The sequence below is a fragment of the Pseudophryne corroboree genome, chromosome 3 (genome assembly GCF_028390025.1).
Source record: "Pseudophryne corroboree isolate aPseCor3 chromosome 3, aPseCor3.hap2, whole genome shotgun sequence".
Classification (NCBI taxonomy): domain Eukaryota; kingdom Metazoa; phylum Chordata; class Amphibia; order Anura; family Myobatrachidae; genus Pseudophryne; species Pseudophryne corroboree.
Window position 1 is genome coordinate 449,345,549 of NC_086446.1, and position 26,923 is coordinate 449,372,471.

At 40.8% G+C, this 26,923-nt stretch overlaps 1 protein-coding gene across 1 annotated transcript; it reads left to right on the plus strand.

The window, feature by feature from the left end:
- Window positions 1–270: 270 nt before the first annotated feature.
- On the plus strand, window positions 271–25,712 carry LOC135055931 (protein-glutamine gamma-glutamyltransferase E-like). Its single transcript, XM_063960534.1, has 12 exons — window positions 271–445; window positions 2,558–2,676; window positions 2,810–2,938; window positions 3,964–4,141; window positions 9,018–9,153; window positions 12,547–12,650; window positions 15,213–15,455; window positions 17,353–17,406; window positions 17,881–18,123; window positions 18,683–18,840; window positions 20,970–21,103; window positions 23,103–25,712. The coding sequence occupies exons 1-12, from the start codon at window positions 271–273 to the stop codon at window positions 23,248–23,250; spliced, it is 1,821 nt and encodes a 606-aa protein (XP_063816604.1). The 3' UTR covers window positions 23,251–25,712.
- Window positions 25,713–26,923: the final 1,211 nt, after the last annotated feature.

Here is a 26,923-nt window from a genome sequence, read left to right on the forward strand (position 1 = left end):
GATACTAGGTAATGCTGCACATAGAATATAAAGCTACAGCACATAATAAATGTACAGTTCGAGAATGGTTCATGGTCCTAATTAAAAGATTTTCAGAAATGTAAACACAAATTGCTTTCATTGTGCAGAACAGTACGTAAGATTCAAGTAAGTTGAAATGCAATCAGTAATGTTTTCTTGTATGTGTCTTGATCTCTCAAAGGTCCCCAGAACTCTGGATATTACAACACGAATGTGGAGTTTGCTCTGTCCAACTCGTGGAGCAGTGGGATGTGGAGTGCTGTGCTGGAGTCCAGCCCAGGGAGTTCTTTGCGCATTATTATGTCCAGCCCAGCCAATGCCGTCATAGGGCGATACGACCTCAGCGTACAGATATCTGTGATGGGGCATGTTTCCACATACTCACTTGGGAAATTTGTGCTGCTTTTTAACCCTTGGTGTTTAGGTAAGGCCGACAGATAAAAATACAAACAACACTGACTCTTTCTGCCAGGCTTTAGAAGGCTATGCAAAGAAAAAAAGGTCAGCAGTGATGATGTTGACATGGTTAAAATGTCAACAAAATTAATGTCGACACCGGCAAAATCTCAACACTGACAGAATGTCAACATAGAAAATGTTGACAATGTCATAAATTGACATCTCCAGGAGGCTTCGGGCCTAATTCAGAGTTGATCGCAGCAGCACATTTGTTAGCAGTTGGGCAAAACCATGTTTACTGCAGGGGAGGCAGATTTAACATGTGCTGAGAGAGTTAGATTTGGGTGAGGTGTATTCAAACTGAAATCTAAATTGCAGTGTAAAATTAAAGCAGCCAGTATTTACCCTGCACAGAAACAAAATAACCCACCCAAATCTAACTCTCTCTGCACATGTTATATCTCCCCCCCCCCCCCCTGCAGTGCACATGGTTTTGCCCAACTGCTAACAAATTTGCTGCTACGATCAACTCTGAATTACCCCTTAGCGGGGATGGGGGGGGGGGGGGCGCGCATTTACCCATGTTTTTTTCTAGTGGAAACGGCCCCCCCTGCACATTCCCGGATCAAGTGATCCGGGAATCCTACTCGGGTAGCTTGCCAGGTTGAACACGTGTTCAACCCGGTAAGAAGCTGTGTAGTGTGAACGAAAGCCGTGTCGATGCGACACGGCTCCCGTTCACAGTGTATGGAAGGGCGGTGCTGGGAGATCATGTGATCTCCCAGCGCCGCCCCTGCCTCGTCACTAGCAGCGTCACCAACCCGGCAATATGCCGGGTTGGTGAGCGCTGTGGGAAAGGGGGCTGTAGCACAGGTCACAGCCGTGTCAGGCTCCCGGCTGCAACCCGTGCTACAGATGGAAAAGGGGTATTATTAGGAAAACCTAGGGTTCAGCCTCAGCCTCTGCCGTCTCTTGTACGACTTGGGCTTTGGGTTAGAAATCAGTACAGCACAGAAATTTTTTAAAAGCAAAGATTCCATATAGTGTATATACGTCTCAATTATGACTTGCCTAATATAAAGCCAATACTGAAAATGGTAAATGATCACATGATTAATAAATGGCAGGTCTACTAGAATAGGTACAGCAAGATAGATGGGTAAAGCAGCTGCTTACCAAATTCTCTTTACACCTATTTGAGCTGTGAAAACTTTGCATAAAAGGAAGTAAACAATTCAGGAAAATCTCATCTGTTTAATTATGCACAGACAGTATACTGGATCATACTGACAAGTATGGGATGGTGAAAAACACGTCACCCTACAAAACATGTATTTACCTTCACCTGATTTATTTGTATGTCTAGTTGTGTTCCATAAACAGGCCTGCCTGCAGTATAATATCACATGGATAAAAGTTTTAATTAAACATACTGACAATATAAATCATCTATTATTCATGCTAGAGTATTTTGTAGTACTGCAGACTTATTTACAATTCTGTCATCTTACTCATTTGCATTCGACACATTTGCATGCCAATGAGCCCAGTAAGGCATACTCAGGTATTTACAAGTGTCCTTCACAAAGTAAAGAATGAAAGTTAATTGTTCATATAATCTATCCTTATTCTTCTCCACCAGCAGGCCTAGTTTAAAGGGCCCTACACAATGCGCGATAGTAATGAAAGATATGAACGATCTCGTTCATTAATGAACGAGATACCGTTCATATCTGTCAGTGTGGAGGCACCATCGATGAACGATGTGTGGCCCTGCGCTCGTTCATCGCTGGTGTCCCGTCACTTGTGCATGCAGGCCAATATGGATGGTCCATATTTGCCTGTACTGCTATGGAGCCGGGTGACGGGGGGGAGTGAAGAAACTTCACTCCCCCGTCACTGCCCCGCCGCCGTGTCGCCCGTCAGCCGAATCCGACGTCGGGCAGCTCGGCGGCGGATCGTGCAATGTGTAGGGCCTATTAGTCTAGTTTGATTGCTGTGTAAAAGGTACATATCTAGTTGTATGATTGTATTGTATGATGGGAATGGCCCAATGAACTGTGAACTGTGAATTTCTCTGTATGTTTGTGATGTCGCTTAAAAAGCATTCTTTTCAAAATATTGTTTCTCTTTACAGATGATGACGTGTACATGGCCAGTGAAGAAGAGAGGAAAGAATATATCCTCAATGACCATGGCGTCATTTTCATGGGAAATGATAAGCATATTACTAACATAGGATGGAACTATGGTCAGGTAACCTAAACTCGTAATACACTCAGATGTCATGTATTACAATAACTAGTACAACTTTATAGCAAATCATTTCTGTAAATTATATTATATACATTTGATTTGTAATCTACAGTATTATGTTCTATTTGTCTAGTTTGAAAACAACATTTTGAACATCTGCTTGGAAATCTTAGACAGAAGCCTGAACTGTCAGAAAGATGCAGCTGCGGATTATTCCCAGAGGAATAGCCCTCTCTATGTGGGCAGAATTATCAGTGCAATGGTAAGAAAGTACAACTAAGGGCAGAGGCGTACCTAGCATATTTGGCATCTGGTGTTGGTCCTATATTTGTCACCCCCACCCCCAAAAATCATTATAAAACTTAAACACAGAAAAATTTTATAATTGCAAATAGATGTTCATCATTTTAAAAAAAAAACACACATTGGACCCCACAGGAAAAAAAACACAAATACATACTGTAGGTTTCACATAAATAAAAAAACAACAACAATTTGAAATTGAAACCACATTGGTACACACAATGGCCATTAACAGGGGAAAAAATACATAGGCTTTGCATGAAAAAGAAAAAAAAATACTGTCCAATTGCACCAATAGGAAAATAAATAAAACACATGGGCTCCCACAGGACAATAATAAAATGCATTTGCCCCCACAGAAAAATAATAAAACACATAAAGGCATATTACTGCCCCAGCACAAACCAATAAAGGGAGATTCACTTGTGCATGAATCCCCATGACTAACTGATTATGCCCCATAAACTTCACATGAAAAAAAATTAATTACTTTAAATAAATTGAAAAATCTTTATTATTTCTTTTTGAGAGGTTGACAGTGACTCACAATGAATAGCTGTTGGTCTGGAACAGTACTGTCACACGGCGCTCTGCTTGTGGGCTGTGGTGTCCAGGCGTCCTCCATGTGGTTTGGCTGCTAGTGCAGTCAGTCTCAGAGTAGACTCTCAGTCACACAGTGCCATATGGCTGCTGGAGCGAGCAGTTCCGCCTCCCAGTCACTATCTTTAAACGTGACATCAGTGTCACCCAAGGAAAACCTAGCATTTGCATATTATCGCAGCCGCGACTCCACCAACAGACGCAAGAGTGTACGCAGTAGCAACTCCCACCAATCAGGCCTTCTGTGTCCCAGGTACCAAAAATGACATTAGTTGGGTAGGGAATCTCTGTGCCTGAACAGTTCTTTGCAAAACATTTTGTAAATAAATAAGTTGTTTTATTCTGGCAAGAATCATAATGTCCGTGATAATGTACAATTCCCAGATCAACAGTAATGATGACTTCGGTGTACTTGAGGGAAAGTGGGAAAAAGAATTTTCAGATGGGGCTGACCCAAACAGCTGGAATGGAAGTGTTGAAATTCTTTGGAAATGGCAGAATGATAACTACAAGCCAGTGAAGTATGGCCAGTGCTGGGTCTTTGCTGCGGTGATGTGCACAGGTACACTATGAATCTGTCTTCATTTTTATTGCACAGCATCTTAAAGAAAAATGATTTGCCTGGAGGAGGGGAGAAATAAACAATTACATTTATTAAAATGCACATATGTAATCAGAGTATTTCGTTATCTGCAGGTGTGTCCAATAATAATTGTACTAATTGAACACACCCTTACTGTATTCAGGCTGCAATTGCTGTACCCTGTCCAGCCCTTTTTCACCTCTTCATAAGTGGATGTAATTCATCGATAAGTAAAAGTCTCTGTACGAGGGTATACATATATACATATTTGAATAGTACGGACATCCATATCTTATGCATAAATCAACCAGCTAAATGATATGCAAACTCTGGGCCTGATTGAGATTTGTAAGTAAAGCAAAAAAACAAGTAACTTTGTGTCTGGAACTAACCATGCTGCCATGCAAGGGGAGTAAACTAAATAGATTTATATTTTATCCTGTGCAGGGTAAATACTGTCTGCTTCTGCATGTAGCCCACAAATGTTAGACAGCTTTAGTTCTACACTGCAATTTAGATTTCAGTTTGAACACATCCCACCCAAATCTAACTCTCTCTGCACATGTTACATCTGCCACACCTGCAGTGCAACATGGTTTTGCCCAGCGGCTTGCTTATTTGCTTTGCTTGCAAACCAGAATTAGACACACTGTACTTGTTTTATAGACTCCAGAATTATTATTTACATCCTGGCTTCTCTTAGTATCAGAGGTTCAATTATATAAACTAAATATGAACTACAAAGATAGTATTTCAATGGTTTGAGGTACATACAAGTGTTTATTATATGGAATGCTTGGCACCTTTCAGATTAGTGTTTTTTTATAAAATAGAGCGCCATGCCAGCAACATGCCAAAATATGTTTCCTTACATTGTCCCACCATCTTATTTTCATTGGATGAAAGGACCACTGGATGAGATCTGAGTGCAGTATTTTATAGGATCTGATTGGGAAAAATCCTAATTATAGTAGAGGTTCATTTTAAAATATATCATGGACAGGATAAAAAAGATATTCCTGCATACCAGAGTTCTAAAATGCCAGTATGCAGCCGGATACAGGGGGAGATGACCGCAATATAGAAACAGAATTTGAAGGCAGAGAAGAATCACTTGGCCCATCTAGTCTGCCCCCTTTTTTTTTACCTTATTTGATCCTTATTTCTTTGTAAGGATATCCTTATGTCTATCCCATGCATGTTTAAATTGCTCTACTGTCTTAGCCTCTACCACCTCTGATGGGAGGCTATTCCACTTGTCCACTACCCTTTCTGTGAAGTAATTTTTCCGCAACTTTCCCCTGAACCTCCCCCCTCCAGTCTCAGTGCATGTCCTTGTGTCCTATTGCTTCTCTTCATTTGAAGAATGTTTCCCTCCTGGACTTTGTTAAAACCATTGATATATTTAAAAGTTTCTAAAATGTCCCCCCTTTCCCTTCTCTGCTCCAAACTGTACATATTGAGATTCTTTAGTCTTTCTGGGTTTGTTTTGTGATGTAGGCCATGCACCATTTTAGTTACCCTTCTTTGTACAGTCTCTAATGTATTAATATCCTTCTGAAGATATGGCCTCAAGAATTGAATACAATATTCTAGATGAGGCCGCACCAATGCCCTATACAGTGGCATTATTACTTCTTTCTTTCTGCTGCTGATTCCTCTCCCAATGCAGCCAAGCATCTGACTTGCCTTCTTCATTGCTTTGTTACATTGCTTGCCTGCCTTTAAGTCACCTGAAATGGTGACTCCTAGATCCCTTTCCTCCTCAGTAGTTTCCAGTATAGTGCCATTAATACTATATTTAGCATTTGGATTTTTGAGACCCAAGTGCATGATTTTGCATTTTTTGGCATGAAACTGTAATTGCCATGCTCTTGACCATTCCTCTAGTCTACCTAGATCCTCAATCATTTGTTTTACCCCACCTGGTGTGTCTACCCTGTTGCATACCTTTGTGTCATCTACAAAAAGGCATACTTTCCCTTCAATGCCATTTGCAATGACACCAACAAAGATATTAAAAAGCACTGGTCCAAGTACAGATCCCTGTACTCCACTGGTAACATTCCCCTCCTGTGAATGCACTCTATTTACTACAACTCTCTGTTTTCTATCCTGCAACCAAGATATTATCCATTCAACCATCTGCGTATCCAATCCCAAGCTTTTGAATTTATTTAGCAGTCTACGATGTGGGACAGTGTCTAAAGCCTTACTAAAGTCTAGATAAGCTATATCTATGGCTCCACCTTTATATATCACTTTATTCACACAGTCAAAAAAGTCAGTAAGATTTGTTTGACATGACCACCCCCCAGTGAATCCATGCTGTTTGGGATCCTGTAAATTGCTGGATTTGAGAGAATCTACAACTCTTTCTTTTAAGAGTGTTTCTATCAATTTCCCTATTACTGATGTAAGGCTCACTGGTCGTTAGTTGCTTGCCTTTTCCTTGCTTCCTCTTTTGCTTCCGCTCTTTTCCAGGCCTCTGGAATTACTCCTGTAGCTAATGACTGGTTGAATAATTCTGTTAATGGTGCTACCAGCACCCCTTTAAGCTCTTTTAGTATCCTTGGATGTATCCCATCTGGTCCCATTGATTTATCCAATTTCAGCTTTAAGAGTTCTGTTAAGACCTTCTCCCCTGTAAATGTACTTGTTTAATTTTCCTGAATATCCCTGCAGCTTAACTGTGGCCCCTTCCCCTCTCTTTCAGTAGTGAATACTGAGCAAAAATAATTATTAAGATGATCTGCTATTACACTGTCTTCCTCAACAAGACTCCCAGTCTCTGTCTTTAATCTTATTATTCTGCCTTTTGTTTTTCTCCTTTCGCTTATATACTGTACCTAAAAAGAGTTTTGTCTCCTTTACCCACTGACTGGGCCATTTTCTTCTCAGCTTGTGCCTTTGCACATCTGATTACCTTCTTAGTCTCCTGTCTACAGAAGAAAAGGGGGGGTGTTGTAGGTGCACTGTCTCTAGCATTACTGGTATCATACAGCTTAGCATATAATAAATAGTGGAGTTTAGTTATGTATTGATCAATGCATGAAGCTGCAGCCCCGCGGCAAGGGACTCCACTCTGCTGCAGTACCTAACACTATAGGGGTTCAAACCTAGGGCACGGGACCCCCCAAAAAACCACAGCCAAGCAACCCCATGGCATCGCAGGGAATAATTATGTGTAGTGAGAAGGATTAAGGGATAGGTGAGAAAGAAAGGGGTGTTATGGGGTGAATTAATATAAGTGAAAAAAATGTGTAACATGTATAATAAACAAACGGTGAAAGTACCAAATTAAATGTAATGCTGCGATGCCATGTTGTCGCCCAGCCACGGCAGTCCAGGAGGCCCCGTACCCCAGGAGCCACCCCATTTTCGACCTATTGTTCAGAATAATTGGACTTACCTAGAATTGTGCCATATTCACAAGTGCAGTCATGCTAGGTACCCTAGTTAAAATAAATGAGGGTCAGGTGCGGGTGGGTGCAAGTCTAAGAATGAAGGTGTCTCACTCCTTCAGGTGTGTCTATACAAAACACTTTTAGTTTGCTAGGGAGGGGCCTTAGACTGCACACCTATAGCTGCCAGTAATGTGAGGTGCTACCTACTGAGACTTGTAGTTCTACAGAAGAAAAGGGGGGGTGTTGTAGGTGCACTGTCTCTAGCATTACTGGTATCATACAGCTTAGCATATAATAAATAGTGGAGTTTAGTTATGTATTGATCAATGCATGAAGCTGCAGCCCCGCGGCAAGGGACTCCACTCTGCTGCAGTACCTAACACTATAGGGGTTCAAACCTAGGGCGCGGGACCCCCCAAAAAACCACAGCCAAGCAACCCCAGGGCATCGCAGGGAATAATTATGTGGAGTTAGGTACTGCAGCAGAGTGGAGTCCCTTGCCGCGGGGCTGTAGCTTCATGCATTGATCAATACATAACTAAACTCCACTATTTATTATATGCTAAGCTGTATGATACCAGTAATGCTAGAGACAGTGCACCTACAACACCCCCCCCCCCTTTTCTTCTGTAGAACTACAAGTCTCAGTAGGTAGCACCTCACATTACTGGCAGCTATAGGTGTGCAGTCTAAGGCCCCTCCCTAGCAAACTAAAAGTGTCTCCTTCTGTCTAACAAGATATATCTCTTTGTCTACATCATTTTGTGTCTGCTTATATTTCTTAAAAGCCATCTTTTTTGCTTGCACAATACTTGCTACTTCTTTCACAAACCACACTGGCTTCCTTTTCCTTGTGTTTTTCCTAACACTTTTGATACAAAGGTCTGTTGCATTTAATAGGGCACTTTTTAATGTTTCCCAACTCTCCTGCACTGCTTCCAAGTTCCTCCACTCTGCAAAGAATCGCTTACACATTTTCCCATCCCTACAAAAAAATCAGCCTTCCGAAAATCTAACACCTTTGTTTTTGTATGGGATGAGTCTGTCTCTGTCTTTATGCTGAACCATACTGCTTGATGATCACTGGATCCCAGGTTTTCACCCACTTTTACGTCCGATATTCTGTCTCCATTTGTAAGCATTAGGTCTAATATTGCGTCTTTCCGAGTGGGCTCCCTCACCAATTCGTGGCTGGATGCTCCCTGTAAGGAATTCAAAATGTCCTGAGTCCTGAGTATTCATTCACTCAGGACTCAGGAGGCTCCTGTTTTGCTGATCTGGGGAGGTGTCTGTGTAGGAGGTACATTTCTATATGTAGTTAGTGTTAGAGTATTAAGAATAGACATTATGCGTACTCAGTAAGAACATAAATTAACCTATTTAGTACAATGTACAACTTGTGGATCAATATTAACCCATTGCAATAGTATAATACCTTGTTGCATTAGTCCTCAGGTGTCTGGGTATTCCTACCCGAGTGATCACAAACTTCAACTCTGCCCACAACACGGATGGCAACATGTGCGTGGATATGCATTATGATACAGAAGGAAAATTCCTAGAGATCCATGATGACAGCATTTGGTAAGTTTTTGACTTGCAGTATAACAAGTTGCTGGCGTAGGCTTGCTGGGACCTGCAGTCTGTCTGTGAAGAACAAAATTTGTTTTTATTCTTTAACCATTAACCCCATACCCAATGCAACCAGGGGTTAGAGGAGGCATCCCCATTTCTAGGGGGAGAGTCTTGATTTCTCAAGGATTCATAGGCCTGGGATGACCAGCATTTGGCTGGTTAATGTTATGGAATGTTGTCCCCATGCAGTGTGTCTCCCTGCTATAGCATTACCCCCCCCCCCCCCTTATCCATTACCCTGGGTGATTTAACCGGATGCTGGCTATAGAAAAAATAGGGGATACCCCACACAGTTTTTCTCCCCCTGTATTTTCCCATACTAGCCCAGGCTGAGAGGTTCAGGGTTGGCTACTGATCTGGGGGAGACCCCATGCATTTTTTTTTATTATTTGAGCTCTTTCTTTACATTTTAACCTGATGAAGCCTGCACAGATCATAATGATATGTGCTAGGCTTCATCCCACACTTGCCTTCCTTAGGCAGGTCTTTTGTTTGGGTGGGTTTCCCATAATTTTGCAGCTCGGCGGCAGCTGACTCCATTGTCTCCCACAGTTACGCCTCTGTTTCAAACCCACCTTTAGTATATCTGTGGATCCTATTCTCTATTTAAAAATTCAATTGTTCTGATATTCTAAAGTCAGGTTTTTGGTCGGTTTTGACTTTAGTAAATGGTCGGTTTGCAAATCGATGGAAAATCGATCAAAAAAACAAAACCAACCTTTAGCAAATTTACCCCAAAAAGTAAACAGAAAAAAAATAATTTATTCACCTTTTAATTTAGGTTTGTGCTGATATTTGATCAGTGCCTGCATAAAGGAATCATTGTGCAAATAGGTGTGCGCCAAACCACTGAGGTGGCATATGAAATGGCATCCCTTCTCATTTTTTCTAAAAAACAAAATCTGGTATAAAATGTTGTATTAGTATAGTATACACTACCATTTGGGAAACTGGAAACACTGATGTAGACTTTTTTAAAGAAATTAGCATTTTGTCTATCAATTATCATATCATGCAACCTGCGCTCTGGCCACTTTGATTGTGGACTGCAATGTTGTCAGTGCTATTGTTTCTGTAGGGCAAGTGATTGTTCAGAATTCAGTAAAATGATACATAAATAAGAATGGGGTCACATCAGCAGATTATTTCATTAAAAAGCAGCAGAAATCACTGTAAAAATAAGGCGAGCACAAGTTACTGTAATATGTCTATCACCCCATTTATTATCCAGATCCATATTAGCTTATTGCCACTTATCAGCCACAACACCATTTGTGGCAGAATGGGTATAACTAGGTAGTAATAAGGCATTCCGAGAATAGGCTGCTAATAGAGGGTGTGTCGGGGGCATGGACGGTATTGTAGGCTATGCTGAGTGGTGCATACGCAGAGAATCATCTGATTTCAGGCTGATCTCCTGCACCAGGTATAGAGCTGGTGCAGGTTCTTACCGATAATGACAAAAGATATATCCTCAAGAATATTGATCAGTAGCATAGATGCGTAAAACTCTGCATACAGCAAAATACTTGTATTTAGTTCTGTGCATGCAGTACAAGTGCAATTGCAGCAGACTTATACAACTCTGTATCAGCCATTTAATATCTAGACTAGAGTAACAATTTTCATCAGCAGAAATCTGCTGTGGTCATTTCAGAAAAACAGATTATTTTCCATGGGTACAATCAGCTGAAAAGTTGTCACTGTGATGGGATCGGTATGTAAAACCGGTGGGCAGGATCTTGCCTGTCCTTATACCAACAGTGGGATCCTGGCCACTTGTATGCCGGTAAGCGGGGCGAGCACTAGCGTGGACACCCGTAGAGGGAGGAAAGGCTGTGGCGTCGGGATTCCAGCAGTGGTATTTCCACGGTAGTCGGGATTCTGGTGCCGGCATTGCGACGTCCGGGATCCCGACTACAACCACTTCCCACTGTGACACGGCCCTTACATTTCCAATACTTTGATATTTGTAAGTTCAAATGAATTTTCAATACTGTAGTTGTAAAGCCTGTTGCACAAAGTCATTTGTTAGGTCAGTTTGGACCAAATGGAGTGACTATTCCACTATTTGGGGGATTTAAAATCACGTTTCATGGACAATCAACATTCAATATGATTGCACTAGATTAGGAAGAATGGAGAAAAAAAAGGTTTAAACTCTCAATCCTGTTATCAGTTGAGTCATACAGTATGTGTACACACATTATTTACGTAGGGAGAGATTTATCAAATTTTGGAGAGAGCTAAAATGGAGAGAGTTAAAGTACTAACCAATCAGCTTATAACTGAATAAAAATGACAGAAGCTGATTGGCTGGTACTTTATCTCTCCCCACATTATCTCTCTCCAAGATTTAATAAATCTCACCAGGGTGGGATGTACTAAAGGGAAAATGTGGTAAAACCCCCATTTTTGGGAGTTTTACAGCATTTTCATATGTACTAACCCCCTGCCGCTGCGTTTTTGACGCTGGGCTTCTTAACACCAGCCGCTGTCTCCGCCACCCTGCGCCGCCGACCCCCCTCCCCTGGCATACCTCCGTCCAGGCAGCCCTGGTCCCGGAAGCTACACTCCTCCCCCTAGCAACACAGCCGGAGGTCCTTCCGGCTGCAGGGAGGAGGAGAAGGTGCCCGGGACAGCCTGCTGCCTGCTTCCCGGCCAGGGAAGAGAGGGAGAGCCCAGGGAGGTGATGAAGACCTCCTGCACACCTTCTCACAGGTATCATGGGGGACCTCCGTCACTGCATTGCAATGTTAATTGCATATGTTAATACATATGCGATTAGCATCGCTGCGGTAGGCAGTGAGGGGCGGCGATGTAATTTAATACATCCCGCCCCCATTGTCTTTAAATTGGTTGGCCTGGCCCTAGCAACCCTGACAAATAATCCATGTGTGTGAGTAAACTGTTCACCGATTTAATAGTTCTGCAGATTTGCCAAATGGCTGGACTGCTGCATGTGTGTATGTACCTTTAAGAGATGCAGTTTAATATAATCTCTTGGTGGGCTATATGGCAGGGTCATAACTAGCTGTTTGAGAGTGGTACCATCACCCAGGGTGCAGGGATCTGGGAGCAGAACTGCCGCACAGCACCTGTACTTGGCTTCCAATGGGGGCACTATTCAATAGAATGTGTTCTAAATAGTTTAATTAGTTGCACATATGTAGATAAAGTAACTTATTTTGTATACAATATTGTTTGTTATGTGCTTTACTAAATGTTTTGAAATAATATGAAAAGAAACACATTTTCTCTGCATTATTTCATAATAACTATCTAGAAACAAGATTATAGATGGCCTTGTCATAATTTAGTTTAATTCCATTCATATTACAGGAATTTCCATGTCTGGGATGAATCCTGGTTTATGAGGAGAGACCTTGGTCATTTCTACAGTGGGTGGCAGGTTCTAGATCCAACTCCTCAAGAGCAGAGTCAGGGTAAGAATCCATTGTAAGACAGGGTGGTGAAAAATAAAATTCAGGTTTTGACTTCTGACAAATTGTTGCAAGTAAAATCCTCTTACATGAATTTGACAATGACAATATTATCAGTTGCACACCAGAACAATAAGGTAATGGTCTCTGTAAAGCGTTGCGGAATATGTGTGTGCTATATAAATAACTGGTAATAAATATACTGGTATTAATAAAAATAGTACTACTTGAATAAAATTAAAAAAGTAATAAAATACTATAAAATATACATGTGATAGTTATTTTAGCTGCAAACTGCATAAATGAATTCTGAGTGAGTTAAATGATTAAAAATGATAAAATGAAAAACACCATTGTAGTAAACTGAAAATAATTTTTTCTATTTTTGAGATTCAGTGTCTTTGAACTATGAGGGTTTAACTAAATTTCAAACAGACTTCAGTAGCTGAAACATCTCTAGAAAGATCAACAGGGCTTTAAAGAGATTAACATTCAAAGTAAAAAAAAAGTGAATGGAAGAACCTGAGGGGGAAAAAAAAAAAATACAAATAGAAATAACATCACATTAATTAATTAATTATTGTGAAGAGTGTATATTGCGAGAAGCTTGAATATAAGTCAGCTTTAGTTTAACATTTCAGGGTCATCAGGAACAGGAAGTACATTATATATATATATATATATATATATATATATATCTATCGAGAGAGAGAGAGAGAGAGAGAGAGAGAGATGGAGAAGACTGGCACTCCAAGCAGGACAATATGCGGAAATGTGCAATATTTATGTACAATTTAACTACTGTAGTTTATGCAAGGTTCCCTGCTTGGAGTGCTGTTCCCGTCTGGCTAAATACTAGGGGGGTATCCTACTAGCCCCATTAACTTCACGGCTGGAAAAAATGGATGTTTTTCATGATTTTAGCCTGTTAGTGAGTATCAGCCTATCCTATTAAAGCTAATAAAATCCAATTTGTGGGTGATAAAACATGCGATCCGGGATAAGTTCCTGGACCCATATGTTTTCGTGGCTTTGAAGGGCTGCTTATTGGGATTTTGCTTTGCATGCCTGAGGCATGTGAAGCATTATCCCCAATAAGTGCCGTCATCGGGAGACTTGCATACCGGCATTGGGGCTGTTGGGATAGCCTACGGCAAATCTATTAGTAGCTGTTAATTACCACTGCTAATAGGATATCCCCCCTAATTATGTTAAGGCACCCAGCGATTTGATTTTCCAGCCAGGAGTGTCCACCACAAGCCTTCTGTGGTTTACAAGAGATGAGTATGGATAAGGCATGGCATAGGTCAATCAGAGAGTGGACCAGGATGTGTCCTTTTTCCTTTTCCAGTCGGGAATGGTCGGGAGCAGGGACGTGCAGTGAGGTAAATGGCTTAGCAGGCACTGGCTAGAACCAGATTTACACACAATATGTGGTCAGTATACACAGGAGAAGTAGTATAAACTGCTGGAAATTTGGTGAGTTTTGATCAGAGATGTGAGGAAAAGATAGGCAGGGGAGGCACTGCCTCACATGTCATAGACTTTTTACTCCAGAGTTTTGACTTTAAAAATTATTAGAATAACGCAAAGAAGATTAGTCTAATATAGTCTTTGTTTTTTTCAAATACTATTTTTCAAATACTTTATTCAGTCATAACTCTGGTGCAAAGTTATGCCTCACCCCACCGCACGTCACTGGTGGGGAGTAAGAAAACAAATGACATGTTTATTCGTGGGCAGCACTAATGCAGCCTAATTGACTTTATTCTGGGAAGCACCTTCCATCACAGAGAACATCACTCAATCTTTACACTGTTTAATAACACTGGCCCTCATTCCGAGTTGTTCGCTTGCTAGCTGCTTTTAGCAGCTTTGCACACGCTAAGCCGCCGCCCTCTGGGAGTGTATCTTAGCTTAGTAGAATTGCGAACGAAAGATTAGCAGAATTGCGAATAGAAATTTCTTAGCAGTTTCTGAGTAGCTCGAGACTTACTCCTGCACTGCGATCAGTTCAGTCCTTTTCGTTCTTGGTTTGATGTCACAAACACACCCAGCGTTCGCCCAGCCACTCCCCCGTTTCTCCAGACACTCCCGCGTTTTTCCCTGACACGCCTGCGTTTTTTCGCACACTCCCAGAAAACGGTCAGTTTCCGCCCAGAAACACCCACTTCCTGTCAATCACACTACGATCAGCAGAACAATGAAAAAACCTTGTTAGGCCGTGAGTAAAATAACAAACTTGTGTGCAAATTTACTTGGCGCAGGCGCACTGCGAACATTGTGCATGCGCAGTTTGCGACTAATCGCTCCGTAGCGAAAAAAAATAACGAGCGAACAACTCGGAGTGAGGGCCACTGATCTAATATAACAGACTATCAATGCACTGCTTCAGTCTGTAAAAGGATTGATGATCATAAATAAAGACAGATTAAAATAATCCCTGCATAAATTAGAGGTTGTCAAATTCTCTTTTGGTTGAGAATTAAATTAATTATTTGAGAAAAAAATACGCTGTAACTAAAAAATTCAAGTTAAAAAATGATCAGATTTTCTTTCTCTCAGGTGTTTATCGTTGTGGTCCCACTTCAGTGGTTGCTGTAAAAGAAGGAGATTTGCACTTAGGCTACGATACTCCCTTCGTGTTTGCTGAGGTGAATGCAGATCGTGCGACCTGGGTCGTTCAAAAGGATGGAAGCAAAGAGAAAGTCCACAGTGACAGTAAATACGTTGGACAAGGCATCAGCACTAAAGCAGTGGGTAGTGATGCCCGTGTCGATGTGACACCTAACTACAAATATCCAGAAGGTAAGAAACAAAAGCAAATGTTTTTAGTAATAAGCAGTGATAAAAAGAGCGCTAGAAAATGAAATTAATAAATGTGAGCCAATAAAATGTTTCTTAGGTCTCACATAAAATGTTTAGAATAGTGTTGGTGTGCACCCGATATATCGTCCGAACCTTTGAACATTTCACATTTAAAAAAAATTTTTTATTACTTTTTCATATTTTACGATCCACGTGTACTACGATTGTGAATAGTAACCCGAAGCATGGCGAGCAAATTGAGCTATGCGAGAGGATACTGTGCATTAATTGGGGTTCCCAGTCATTTTACGAAGAAAACAACACCAAAAATATATAAAAAATGCATTTCGACCTTTTTCCATGTCGAGATTGTCTATGTTGACCTAATGACTGTCGACCTAGTTACTGCCGACCCTATGATCCACACCCTAAAATACAATCAATACATATTATGCAGCCCCCAATCTAGGCATGGTCAGTAGTCCTTCCCAACCATGGGCATAAATTAGTTTGCAGACTTACTAAAAGACCACAACAATTCACAAAGCATATAACTGAGGTATTATAAGCCTCTATAGATGCATAAATATAATGTATTAGTGTATGAAAGGGACGCTGAAATATAGGAGAGAGCCACTCTCTGTTGGATAGAATTAATCTCTCAAAATAATTCCATATCTCACAGTTCAAATGGGAATAAATCCTCCAAATGATGTAATTAACGTCTATGACCATATAAAAGTGTCCAAATTTAGATAGCTGTTTCCATGGAGCAAATAGGAATAATAAAACCAACCGGTTGCTGTTACTCACTGAGACGTTGTAATCCCTTACTGCACGGGATAAGTAGTTGAAAGCCGCTTGTTATCACCCTATGCATGGGTGAGACATCCGTCAGCGGTACGTTCAGGTAAGAACCGTTCCCTTCAGTGCGGCACAGTGTGGATGCGCCGGACCGCCGTGCAGATCCCCCAGCTCAAGTGAGCAGTGCCCAGCCGGGCAGAGTGTTGCTGTGTTCCAAGTGCAGGGGGAGGTTTAAGTGAGATAATTTGATCACAGGCTGAACAGTTCACCGGCAACTTGTGACAAACAGCCAATAACGGTGTGTATTCCTCTCCTTGGGACACTTAATGGTCAAAGGCGGCCCTTTCTTCTGTACCCTCAACGCGTTTCTCCGCACCCCAGGCGGCTTCTTCAAGTAAGTAAGGGATTACAACGTCTCAGTGAGTAACAGCAACCGGTTGGTTTTATTATATGTTATATAATATATATATATATATATATAGTTATATGCTTTGTGAATTGTTGTGGTCTTTTAGTAAGTCTGTCATTGTTTTTATGTCAATAAATTGCTTTTTATCAACATCATTGCTATTGTGCGCTGACCTGGTGGTTTGTTTTAGTTGTTCATTTTTAAGGAGGCCGGCTACCTCCTTACCAGGTGGCTGCCAATATCAGTGTTATAGTTACACGACTCTGCTCAGCGCCTACAAACCCTTTTTCTGTTTGTATAAATTAGTTTGCGGTTGATAAAGAAATCGGGGGATCTTCCAACAAAATGCGTGTCTCATACCAAGACGTATAGCAAAAGCAATGGTAGATTGTAAAGTAAAAGAGTCCATGAAACTTTCCCATACCTGAAAAAAAGAGTCTGTCTTAGTTTCTTTGTGTAGTGTTGTCTCCAGCCAGTCTATTTGGAAGGCATGAAATAACTTATTCCTGAGCCAAGAAACCGACGTGGAGTTGTGCACTAGTCCACATTTGTAAAATACACGTACAAGCTACTGCATGTTTATCTTTTTATACCAAGAATAGAATGTACATTATTTACATCATTCTAAGGTAAATTTCATTTAATATTAATTACAGTGGTCAATCTGCATGTTCCTTAAAACAGGTTCTCCACAAGAAAGAGAAGTGTTTGAGAAGGCATCCAGAACTATGACTTTTTATAGAGCCCCAATAGAAAATGCCAGTCTTAATAATAACATGGCCAACAGGGCAAGGAATGATCTATCTGCCCGGCTTTCAACATCTACACCAAATTTGACAGCTACAACAAGTGGAAGAGTGGTATCCCCTGCCACTTCCCGAAGAAATGATTTCCGTTCACCACGCATGCAACCTTCAGCAAGCACTGTGAACCTCGCATCACCTTCAGGAAATGTACTCCGTTCTGCTTCACCTTCAGGAAATGCTCTGCGCTCTGCACTGCCTTCAGGAAACCCAAGGCGTTCCGTAGCACCATTAGAAAACACTGTCCGCTCCGCACCACCTTCAGGAAACAATTTACGCTCCGCGTCACCTTCAAGAGACACTCTCCGCTCTGCATCACCTTCAAGAGACACTCTCCGCTCTGCATCACCTTCAAGAGACACTCTCCAGCCCGCATCACCTTCAAGAGATACTCTCCGCCCTGCATCACCTTCCATAAATTCATCAAATCCTGGATCTGGGTTTGAGGGGCCAGACATCTCTGGGAAGTTTAAGCTTCTCAGTCCCCTTGTGGTTGGAGATGATATTAACTTACTTCTGATTCTTAAAAACCTGACTCCTTATCACAGGCCAGTTAAGGTGATTCTGAGTGCTTCTTGTGTTCTCTATACTGGAAGAAGGGCAAGTGACATCTTCACAGAACAGAAGTCTCTGATTATCAGCCCGAGTCAAGGTAAGGGAAATAAGTATACTCTATTAATAACATAACAATCACGATACTGCTCTGGGGTATGTATGTAAAAAATGTAAACTGTGCTCCCCACATGCAGAAAATACTCTGCCACCTTCTTCATTATCCTTCCTGGGAGCAATAGTGAAAGCATAGTTAATATAACTACTGTATGAAGGAATGGCTAAAAAGCAGAGATAAAATTGACCACTAGGCTGCGCTGTTGCACTGTTTTGTTTGTTGGGACACACGCTGATATAATTTATGAAGCTACAGTAAAATAAAAGACTTGATATGCAAATAAGCCTTCATATGCTTACAATGTTTTATATGTACAGTATATATGTTGAAGTAGAAATGGCTCACTTTCTGTCGCATGTTCAAGCATTTGTCTATGCCTCTTCATCTGTAATAATGATCAGTAAGCAATCTACAGTACTATTGAAAATGAAAATGACTTAGAATATTTAGAATTGACATCTCAAACAAACAGGATATGCATTTTTCTTATTTTTGTAGATTTTGACAAATGTGAACCTAATTGAAAATATGTATTTTACAGATGCACATATCTCCTTGCAAATTCCGTTCTCCCACTACAACAGATGTATGCGTGAAGGGAACATGATACAAGTGGTTGCTCTCTGTGAATTACCTTTCGGCGAGAAGGTGTTGGTAACGAAGGATCTGGTCTTGGAGAACCCACCTATAGTTATTAAGGTAACACAAGAAGGCTGTCTCTCTAGTGTTCACTTGTCAGCCCATAACTTTTAAAAGAACACTAAAATGTACTCAGGAAATATACCCAATCCAGCCATCCAATCGGCCCAGGTTTGATTACGTATTTATTTGACAACATTGTTATAGGCTAGTGGGCTGATTCTGGGTCAAGTGCAAAGTGGCTGTAGTGGTGGCCAGCCGTAGAAGCCTGATTTACTACTTCATGCTAATGCTAGTATCTGTTCAGCTAATGCAGTGGTTCATGTATGATCTTCGCCAGTCACTGTGACAGTCATCATTGGTGTCTGTATTCTATTCTCACCAGTCTTAAAAAAGCCCTATTTCACGGAAAGACAGATCAGGTGAATTTGAATCCGACTCAGAATACACATAGATGCATAAATTTGCTTCTATGCAAAAACCCATCATTGTTGTCCATGAAGTGAAATCCGTGCCACTCGGTATCATGCCATACGTATTCTCTATGGACTAATGTCCTCACAGTTGGAAGACTGAGGAGTGTGGGTTAAGGCAAGCACAGTAAAGGACTAGGAGGAGGGATGTATTAATAGTGCTACTTCTCCCTGTATTTGTATGGATCTGCTTACCCATTTAGCTTGGCGAAGCTGCTCCATACATCTACAGTATAACGGAATCCATGCAGGATAATAATCGCCATTCAAAGAAATGTCTAAAGTGCAAAGTGATTAATTGAAATTGTGAACGGCAATTGGTTAAAATGGAATCTTGAGTTTGCAGTTGTTACGGATATATCTGCCCAATATACAATACAGCTACAACATTCTAATAACTATGGGATTTTACAGAAAGAATTAAGCACTTTATATTAATCAATAATATAATTTTTTTTTAAATCAATAATATTGAACCAATAAAGGCCCTGAAGGATCTGTTGTGAACTTGTGAATGCTGTAAAGTACTGATGTTCGGTACTTTGTGCATGCGTTGGATTTGTACTGCACATGTGCAGTACAGGTTTGCGACGGCGGATGCAGATCTGCATCAGACTTTCAGTGGTTGATAGTTTGATGTCATTCGGGGGTGGGGAGGAGCTGTTTCTTAAAAAGGATTTCCCCTGTGCCCCTGTGGGCAAGTCCAACCCTGACCATATGTATAGTATACACAGAAATATATTGTCATTATTTAGTGCTGAAATGCTGAACGATTCAATTGCATGAAATACACAAAAAATATAAGAAAAATATCCTGTGAAATAAACTGTCCATGAAAAACAGATAAAACAATTGTCCATTACCGTCATATATACCAATAAATCACATAAAAAACGTTTAACAAAAATATAATTGTGATTGTGGCCTCACCTTACACAAGATCAAAGACAGAGTTATTCATTAAATTGATGCAAACATTGGGGGTAATTCAGACTAGATCACTGCAGGGGTAGCGATCGCAGTCTGAATTACTATGTGCAGTGCAATTACTATCTCACTGGTGCGATCGCCTGTGCCTGATTGACAGGTAGTCGCAGGGCGGGAGGGGGTGTTCCAATGGCGTTAGAACGCTGTTGGCGGGGCGTGGCCTGGACAATGGAGGCATGCCCGGACCATTGGGGGACGGGCCGTGGCGATTGCGTGACATCGCACGCAGCCGCTGCGACCTGGGATGCGACAAGTAGCTCCCTGCCAGAGCGCAGGAGCTGCGCAGGTAGGGAGCTACTTGTCAAGTACAAAAGTATCGCCGCTGTACGATGCTTTTGTACTTGTGCGGGGGGGTAGGGCCTGACATGCGGGGCGGACTAGCCCCGTGCTGAGCGTACCCCGCATGTCAGAGTAAATGATCGTAGATGTGCTAAATTTAGCACATCTACGATCAACTCTGAATTACCCCCATTATACAGACAAAAATTACTTTAGAAAATATAATAAAAATATCCTAACCATAGTAACCGTACTGTATGTGATTTAGAAAGTGGTAATTATAATGTCCCTGTATTGAAATCAGCCTTACTATGAATTCCCTGACATGTTTGTGTACATTTCTCCCTATTTCTGAGCCAGGTGAGCCAGGTCTGTTCTCATTTCATTGTCAGAATGGACATTACGACTTCTTTGCTTACTGTAATCTACTCAATTTTGTTCTTTTACTAGCCCCTTGGTACCGCTATGCTGCACAAGTCAATGACTCTGGAAATCCGATTTACGAACCCCCTTAATATGGCAATCACTGACTGTACCTTGGTGGTGGAAGGCAGTGGACTCATTGATAGACAGCTCTCCGCAATGTGAGTATAGCTATAACGACAATTGTTAAACTGTTGGGCACAAGCTTTGAGGCACAAAATTAGTGTCCAATTTGACCAGACGCACAGTAGATGTAAAGTTGGGCAAGGTATAGTAGAGGTCCTAACTGATCACTTGCAGCATGCTTGGCCTGCCTCACCCTTCTGCAAAGGTGACTCCACTAAGAGGTCATAAGTGGTCATCTGTAATCATCTTTCAGCTGCGCTCTTACAGTTGTCCATTATTGGCTGCGATATCACAGTGTGTATGGTCAGCACTACTCTTATTTTATACTGTAGACAGTGCGGTAATTGTTTTGGCGTAAGCTGCTGTGCAGGATTTGAATGATTTGCACTGCCACAATTAAAAGGCAACTGCAAATGTGTAATAATGCTGCCCATACACCTAAAGATTTATTGTTAGATCTGGATGGTTGGAATGAAAACCTGGTAATGAATGAGTGCAAATGACAGTTGCCCATTTGCTCCTAAATGTCGTAATACTGACAAAAACAGACATGTATTTAACCAGTTTGTCTGATTGACCATTTTTGTCTGTTTTCCAGTGTTTGCGAGCAAATGGTCAGTTGTCATTTGCTCTCATCCATTACCAGATTTTCATTCCAACTAGCCAGATCTGGCAATAAATCTGTAGGTGTATGGCCAACTTAATTGTCAGGAACAATACCAGTTCAATTTATCATTCTTCACAAGAAAGTCTGCTCCTGATTAGCTGCCCTTTTATAAAGTAACTGGGCTTCTAACTCTTAACTCGTGCATTGGGATGCTCCACAGAGCACCCTGCTTCATTTGTCGAGGGGGTTTTATTTAACCCATAGGATTACATCAGACCAATAAAAGCTTATCAAGAAAAGTAAGTACAATATTAGATCCACTACAATATAAAAATATGTCACTTATGATATATTAATAATATAAATAGTATTGAAATGAAAATTAAAGAAGCCCAGATATTCATTTACCATAATAAGTGAACAGTACTATTTTTTCTACTTATGATGGTGTCAGTATTTATATTTTACATTATAATTGTAATGATAAAGGGTGCACAGATGTAATGTTTTTAAAGCATTTGTATATAAATATTTAGAACCATAAAATTAAAATATTATATCCTCGACACACATTTAATTTCATGTCATGTATCTATTTTTCTGCACTAATGCAACGGTTTTAAGGTACATTCAAGCAGCTGCTCCTCAAGCATGTGGCAGCTGCAGGAAATGCACATTTTCCCCCTTTTTTGGGGGAGGAACTAGGCTGTTCACAACTACTTGTGGGTTGGGTACTTATGCCATTCACTGCAGGAATGTATGGGTGAGCAGCTGTCAATAAAGTTTTAGAAATGTCAAGCAGCGAAACCATATCTTTCAAAGTCCTGCTTATCAACAAAGCAGTCACGATTTTGGAGGATTGATCACACTGGGCTTGATTCAGGTCCTGTTGCATTAGTAGCTCATGCCACAAAATACCAGTCATACTGCGCAAAACGGAGGTGTGTCACTGCCCTTGTTGGGGAGGGATGGGGTCAGGATTTTTGCCTGAGGATGGAGATTTCCTGACCTCTTTGCTGTAGCTGCAGAAGCCAGCTTGCGTGACACCATGGGTCACGCAGCTGGCCAATGGTGTCACAGATGATCCAATTCTGCTTCCAAAGATCCAATACTGCATAATGCCTCCTGCTGCATTACCATATTAAAGCTATCACTGCCGCTTCCATGTAAGCAGCAGTGATAACTCGTCCATACACATCTGAATCAGGCTCGCTGTCCTCTGTTCAGAAATTGTTTCCCAGTTGTGAGTGTTGGCAGCACCCAACCTCAACATGACCGGGCATTACCATACTGTCAACTTGCCATGGTCACACCTACAGTACCACCGTGCCCAGCCAACATTTGAGATGGAATGGTTTAACCGTCATGTTACTTGTTCATTTTTACTGGCATAATAACTAATATTATTTTCCTTTTGCTTCTCACAGGGTGCCCTACTTGAAACCAAAAGAAAAAATAAGATTCAAGGTGGAGCTAACACCATACAGAACTGGCACAAGGCAACTAATTGCAAATTTTAAATGTAAAGAGTTTTCAATTAAAGGATACCAGCTCTTGAAAGTGGCATCGTGGTAACCGACACTCAGTGGTGCACATATCTTTCTATCATGTTACACTTGGTATATTTATTTATACAGTACATACATTTTTAGGGCTCTTTATTAAAGGGAATGTAATGCTTTATATAAAAACAACTCTGTACATTGCTGCATAATGGTGAATTAAATTACCCTCACTTTAATTCATACTACGTAGAAGTATTTTCTGTGTAAAGTGAACTAAACCCAATATTTTGAGGTGTTACAGAAGATGATGAACTGTTTTATCTTTTTCTGACTACTAGAACAACTCCATTTACTTATAAAGTCATTCAGATGTTTCTCACTGCAGGCCTCTATATTTGTATTATTTCTGTTTGCATCTCTTGTGTTATTACGTAACTGCACAGTTAGCATTAGTGGATGCAGCAGCAGACAGTTACTTGTTGTATGTGTGTTATTACCGCATAGTGTTATGCTTCAAAAATAGATGATCACAACAAAGTAAAAAAATCAGGACTGTATTCATATTTAGATGGCATGGGGCAAGGCACCCGAGGGGGTTAGTGGGTGGTGCTGACACAAATCTTTCCCTGGACTCTGACTAGGTGTTTTGCATGCAGCCCACAGGATGTGACTGTGTGTATTACAAGGGGGCTACAAGCAGGAAACTTTTTTTTTATTTGTAGTCCTTGCCATCAGGGGGTTTCTCAACCAACTAACATTGCTGTGTTGTGGGGGTGTAGATTAATGGGTCGACTACGCATTGGTCGACAGTCAATAGGTCGACAGTATATTGTCGACATACATTATGTTGATAGGTACAAAAGATTGACACGAGAGGTCAACAGTGCTTAAAATCGACTGGTACATAAGGCCAACAAGTGCAAAAGGTCGAAATGAGGATTGTCGACACACAAATGTCTGACATGTTTTTTTGTCACAAATCCAGTAATTTTCCTGTTATCTGACCACCATCAGTAGAAACTTCTACCCTAGTGGAGTCGCTTTGCTCTCTACAGCTTACTATTCCCAATAGATGTTCACGTGGTAAGTAAATAAAGCAGATCTTGAAAAAAAAAAAATTGTCGGCCATTTGTGTGTAGACCATTTTCATGTTGATTTTTGAACCTGTTGTCCTTTTGTATCTGTAGCTGCTTATCGCCTCCCCCTCCCCCCCTGGTTCCGCCCATGCTATAATCCTGCTCTTAGTAAAGTGGGTTTCCTGAGCTGTAGCATCTCCCTATCAGTAAACTTGATTGTACACATGATGCCTGTTATTATAAAATGCTCAGTATTCTCATCCACATGTATGAGTGTATTAGAGCATTTCAAGTGTTTTATATTTTGGGTTTAGTCACACTTCAAAGAAAGCTAGATTACAGCAATGTTAGTATTTGTTAATAATGTTTGTTATAGACATTTGCATTAAAATTTTTTATTGCTTTTGCTAATCTTATGTCCCCTGTTCTATATATTAGTACTCATAGAGTCGATGTATTATGTACAAATATGTAGCATTCGGTCTTAACTAACATGACAAATACAATGGAGAATAATAGTTATTTATTAATTATTTAATGTTGAACATTGTTACATAAACGTGAGCAGTAATGAGGCACAGCTGTTAGACTCACACAATACTGATTTTGACAAAATCAAAAGCAGCGGTTCACAAACTTTCTTAAATCATGGAGCCCTAGAGTATCAGCACCCCAACAGCAAAAGTTTCTTATTGATAAACTCAGCAAAAATGAAGTCAATTGTTCTTACGTGTCTTTCTTAGGTTCAGTTATGTGGAGGTGGACATGCTTGCACTTCTGTTTGTCCATATAGTTAATGATTGGCAGCAGCCACCAGCACTGGTTTTGCTTATAACATTGACCAAAAATAATTTGATTTGGTACTAGTCTAGACCATAGGTTCTCAAACTCGGTCCTCAGGACCCCACACAGTGCATGTTGTGCAGGTCTCCTCACAGAATCACAAGTGAAATAATTAGCTCCACCCGTGGGCCTTTTAAAATGTGTCTGTGAGTAATTAATACACCTGTGCACCTGCTGGGTTACTTGCAAAACATGCACTGTGTGGGGTCCTGAGGACCGAGTTTGAGAACCTGTGGTCTAGACCACCAATCCGTGGTACCCCTGTAAGTGCCCTGAGGCACCCAGCTTGGGAACCACTGATCTAAGGTATTTATATATGATTTCTTAAAGGTGGATTTAACCGTTGCAAAGAATTATTCTTAATCAATGACAACTATAACTTATTTATAAGTAGTAATTGGTCATACTTTATTTTTTCTATAATTGTATAAATAAATGTCTACGTACGATAGATTATTCTGTGTAAAGAACCTTATTATATATGTATTTTTATTTATTATTATGAATGGCACTGCATAAGGCTTGTACTGCTTATATAAAACTTGAATGTTTTCCATAAAATGACAGTGGAAAATGAAGTGTGGGATCATTGTTTTACTTTACTAAATAAAAACTTTTGGGGAAAAAATATTATTAGAAAAGTGTCTGTCAAACAAGTTCTTCCTTTAAAGTGAATCTTCATCTACACACACACAGCTGAGGAAGCCATTTTATAAACTAAACCAATAGCCTATTAACTCAGAACTAGTAACAGGCACAGCATGCACAACAGAGTGCCTCAGTAATGTCACAGCTTCCCAAAAAAATGATAGCCTGCACTGGATCTATTTAATTAAATTTAACCAAATGTACACTAATAAAAAACAGAAAACACATTTAAGGAGAATATTTATGTATTTTCCAGGTTATTATGTTCCAATACTTTGATTACGCTTAGAAGTAATAGTTGGGTTATTAGTGTTGTGTATACAGTATGATGACTTGTCTCCCACAAATGATGCCTAATGGGGTTTCCTCTTAATGAATATAGTATGGCCCAGATTTATTAAGCCTTGGAGAGTGATAAATTGCATGGTGATAAAGTACCAGCCAATCAGCTCCTAACTGTCAGGCTTTGAAACATGACAATTAGAAGCTGGTTGGTTGGTACTTTATCACTGTGCAATTTATCACTCTCCAAGGCTTGATAGATCTGGGCCTACTGTAAATCTGGTGGCATCTTGTGTTCCCCTTACTTTTCCTGATTGCACAGACATTAGAGCTTTAGATTAGGCAGAGAGGGGACATGACAAGTAATGAGATGCAGAATAGCTTATGACAGACAGGGCATTAGGAGGGCAGAAATGACCACAATATGGTATTACATTATTACTAATGCTCATGTCACTTCTATAAGGATCTCTGGACTATTATTGTTAATTTTTGCTAGATAATGCAGAATGTGCAACCCTTGTAGAATAGAAAGTGGTGTTTTTCAGTCCCTGCGGGTAGTGTGTGATATCTCTGGGGCTTGGTCCCTACAGTAATGAAGGCAACCTCAAGGCATTGTCCATACTGTTAGTGGAAAGTTAGCTTTTTATCTCTCTGTGTGGTGTTTAAGATGGAGAGAACAGTAGGGACAATCACATTCACAGGCGTGCGCAGAGACTGACTGGCGGGTGCCGCTCCGGACTTCCCCACCTTCCACGGCATTATAGTGTTCTCTCACCTCCCCTGTCCTGGATATAGACTGCTCACCTGGTCCGCTCACCTGGGCCGCCCAGGTAAGCAGTCTATATGCAGGACAGGGGAGGTGAGAGAACACTATAATGCCGTGGAGGGGGG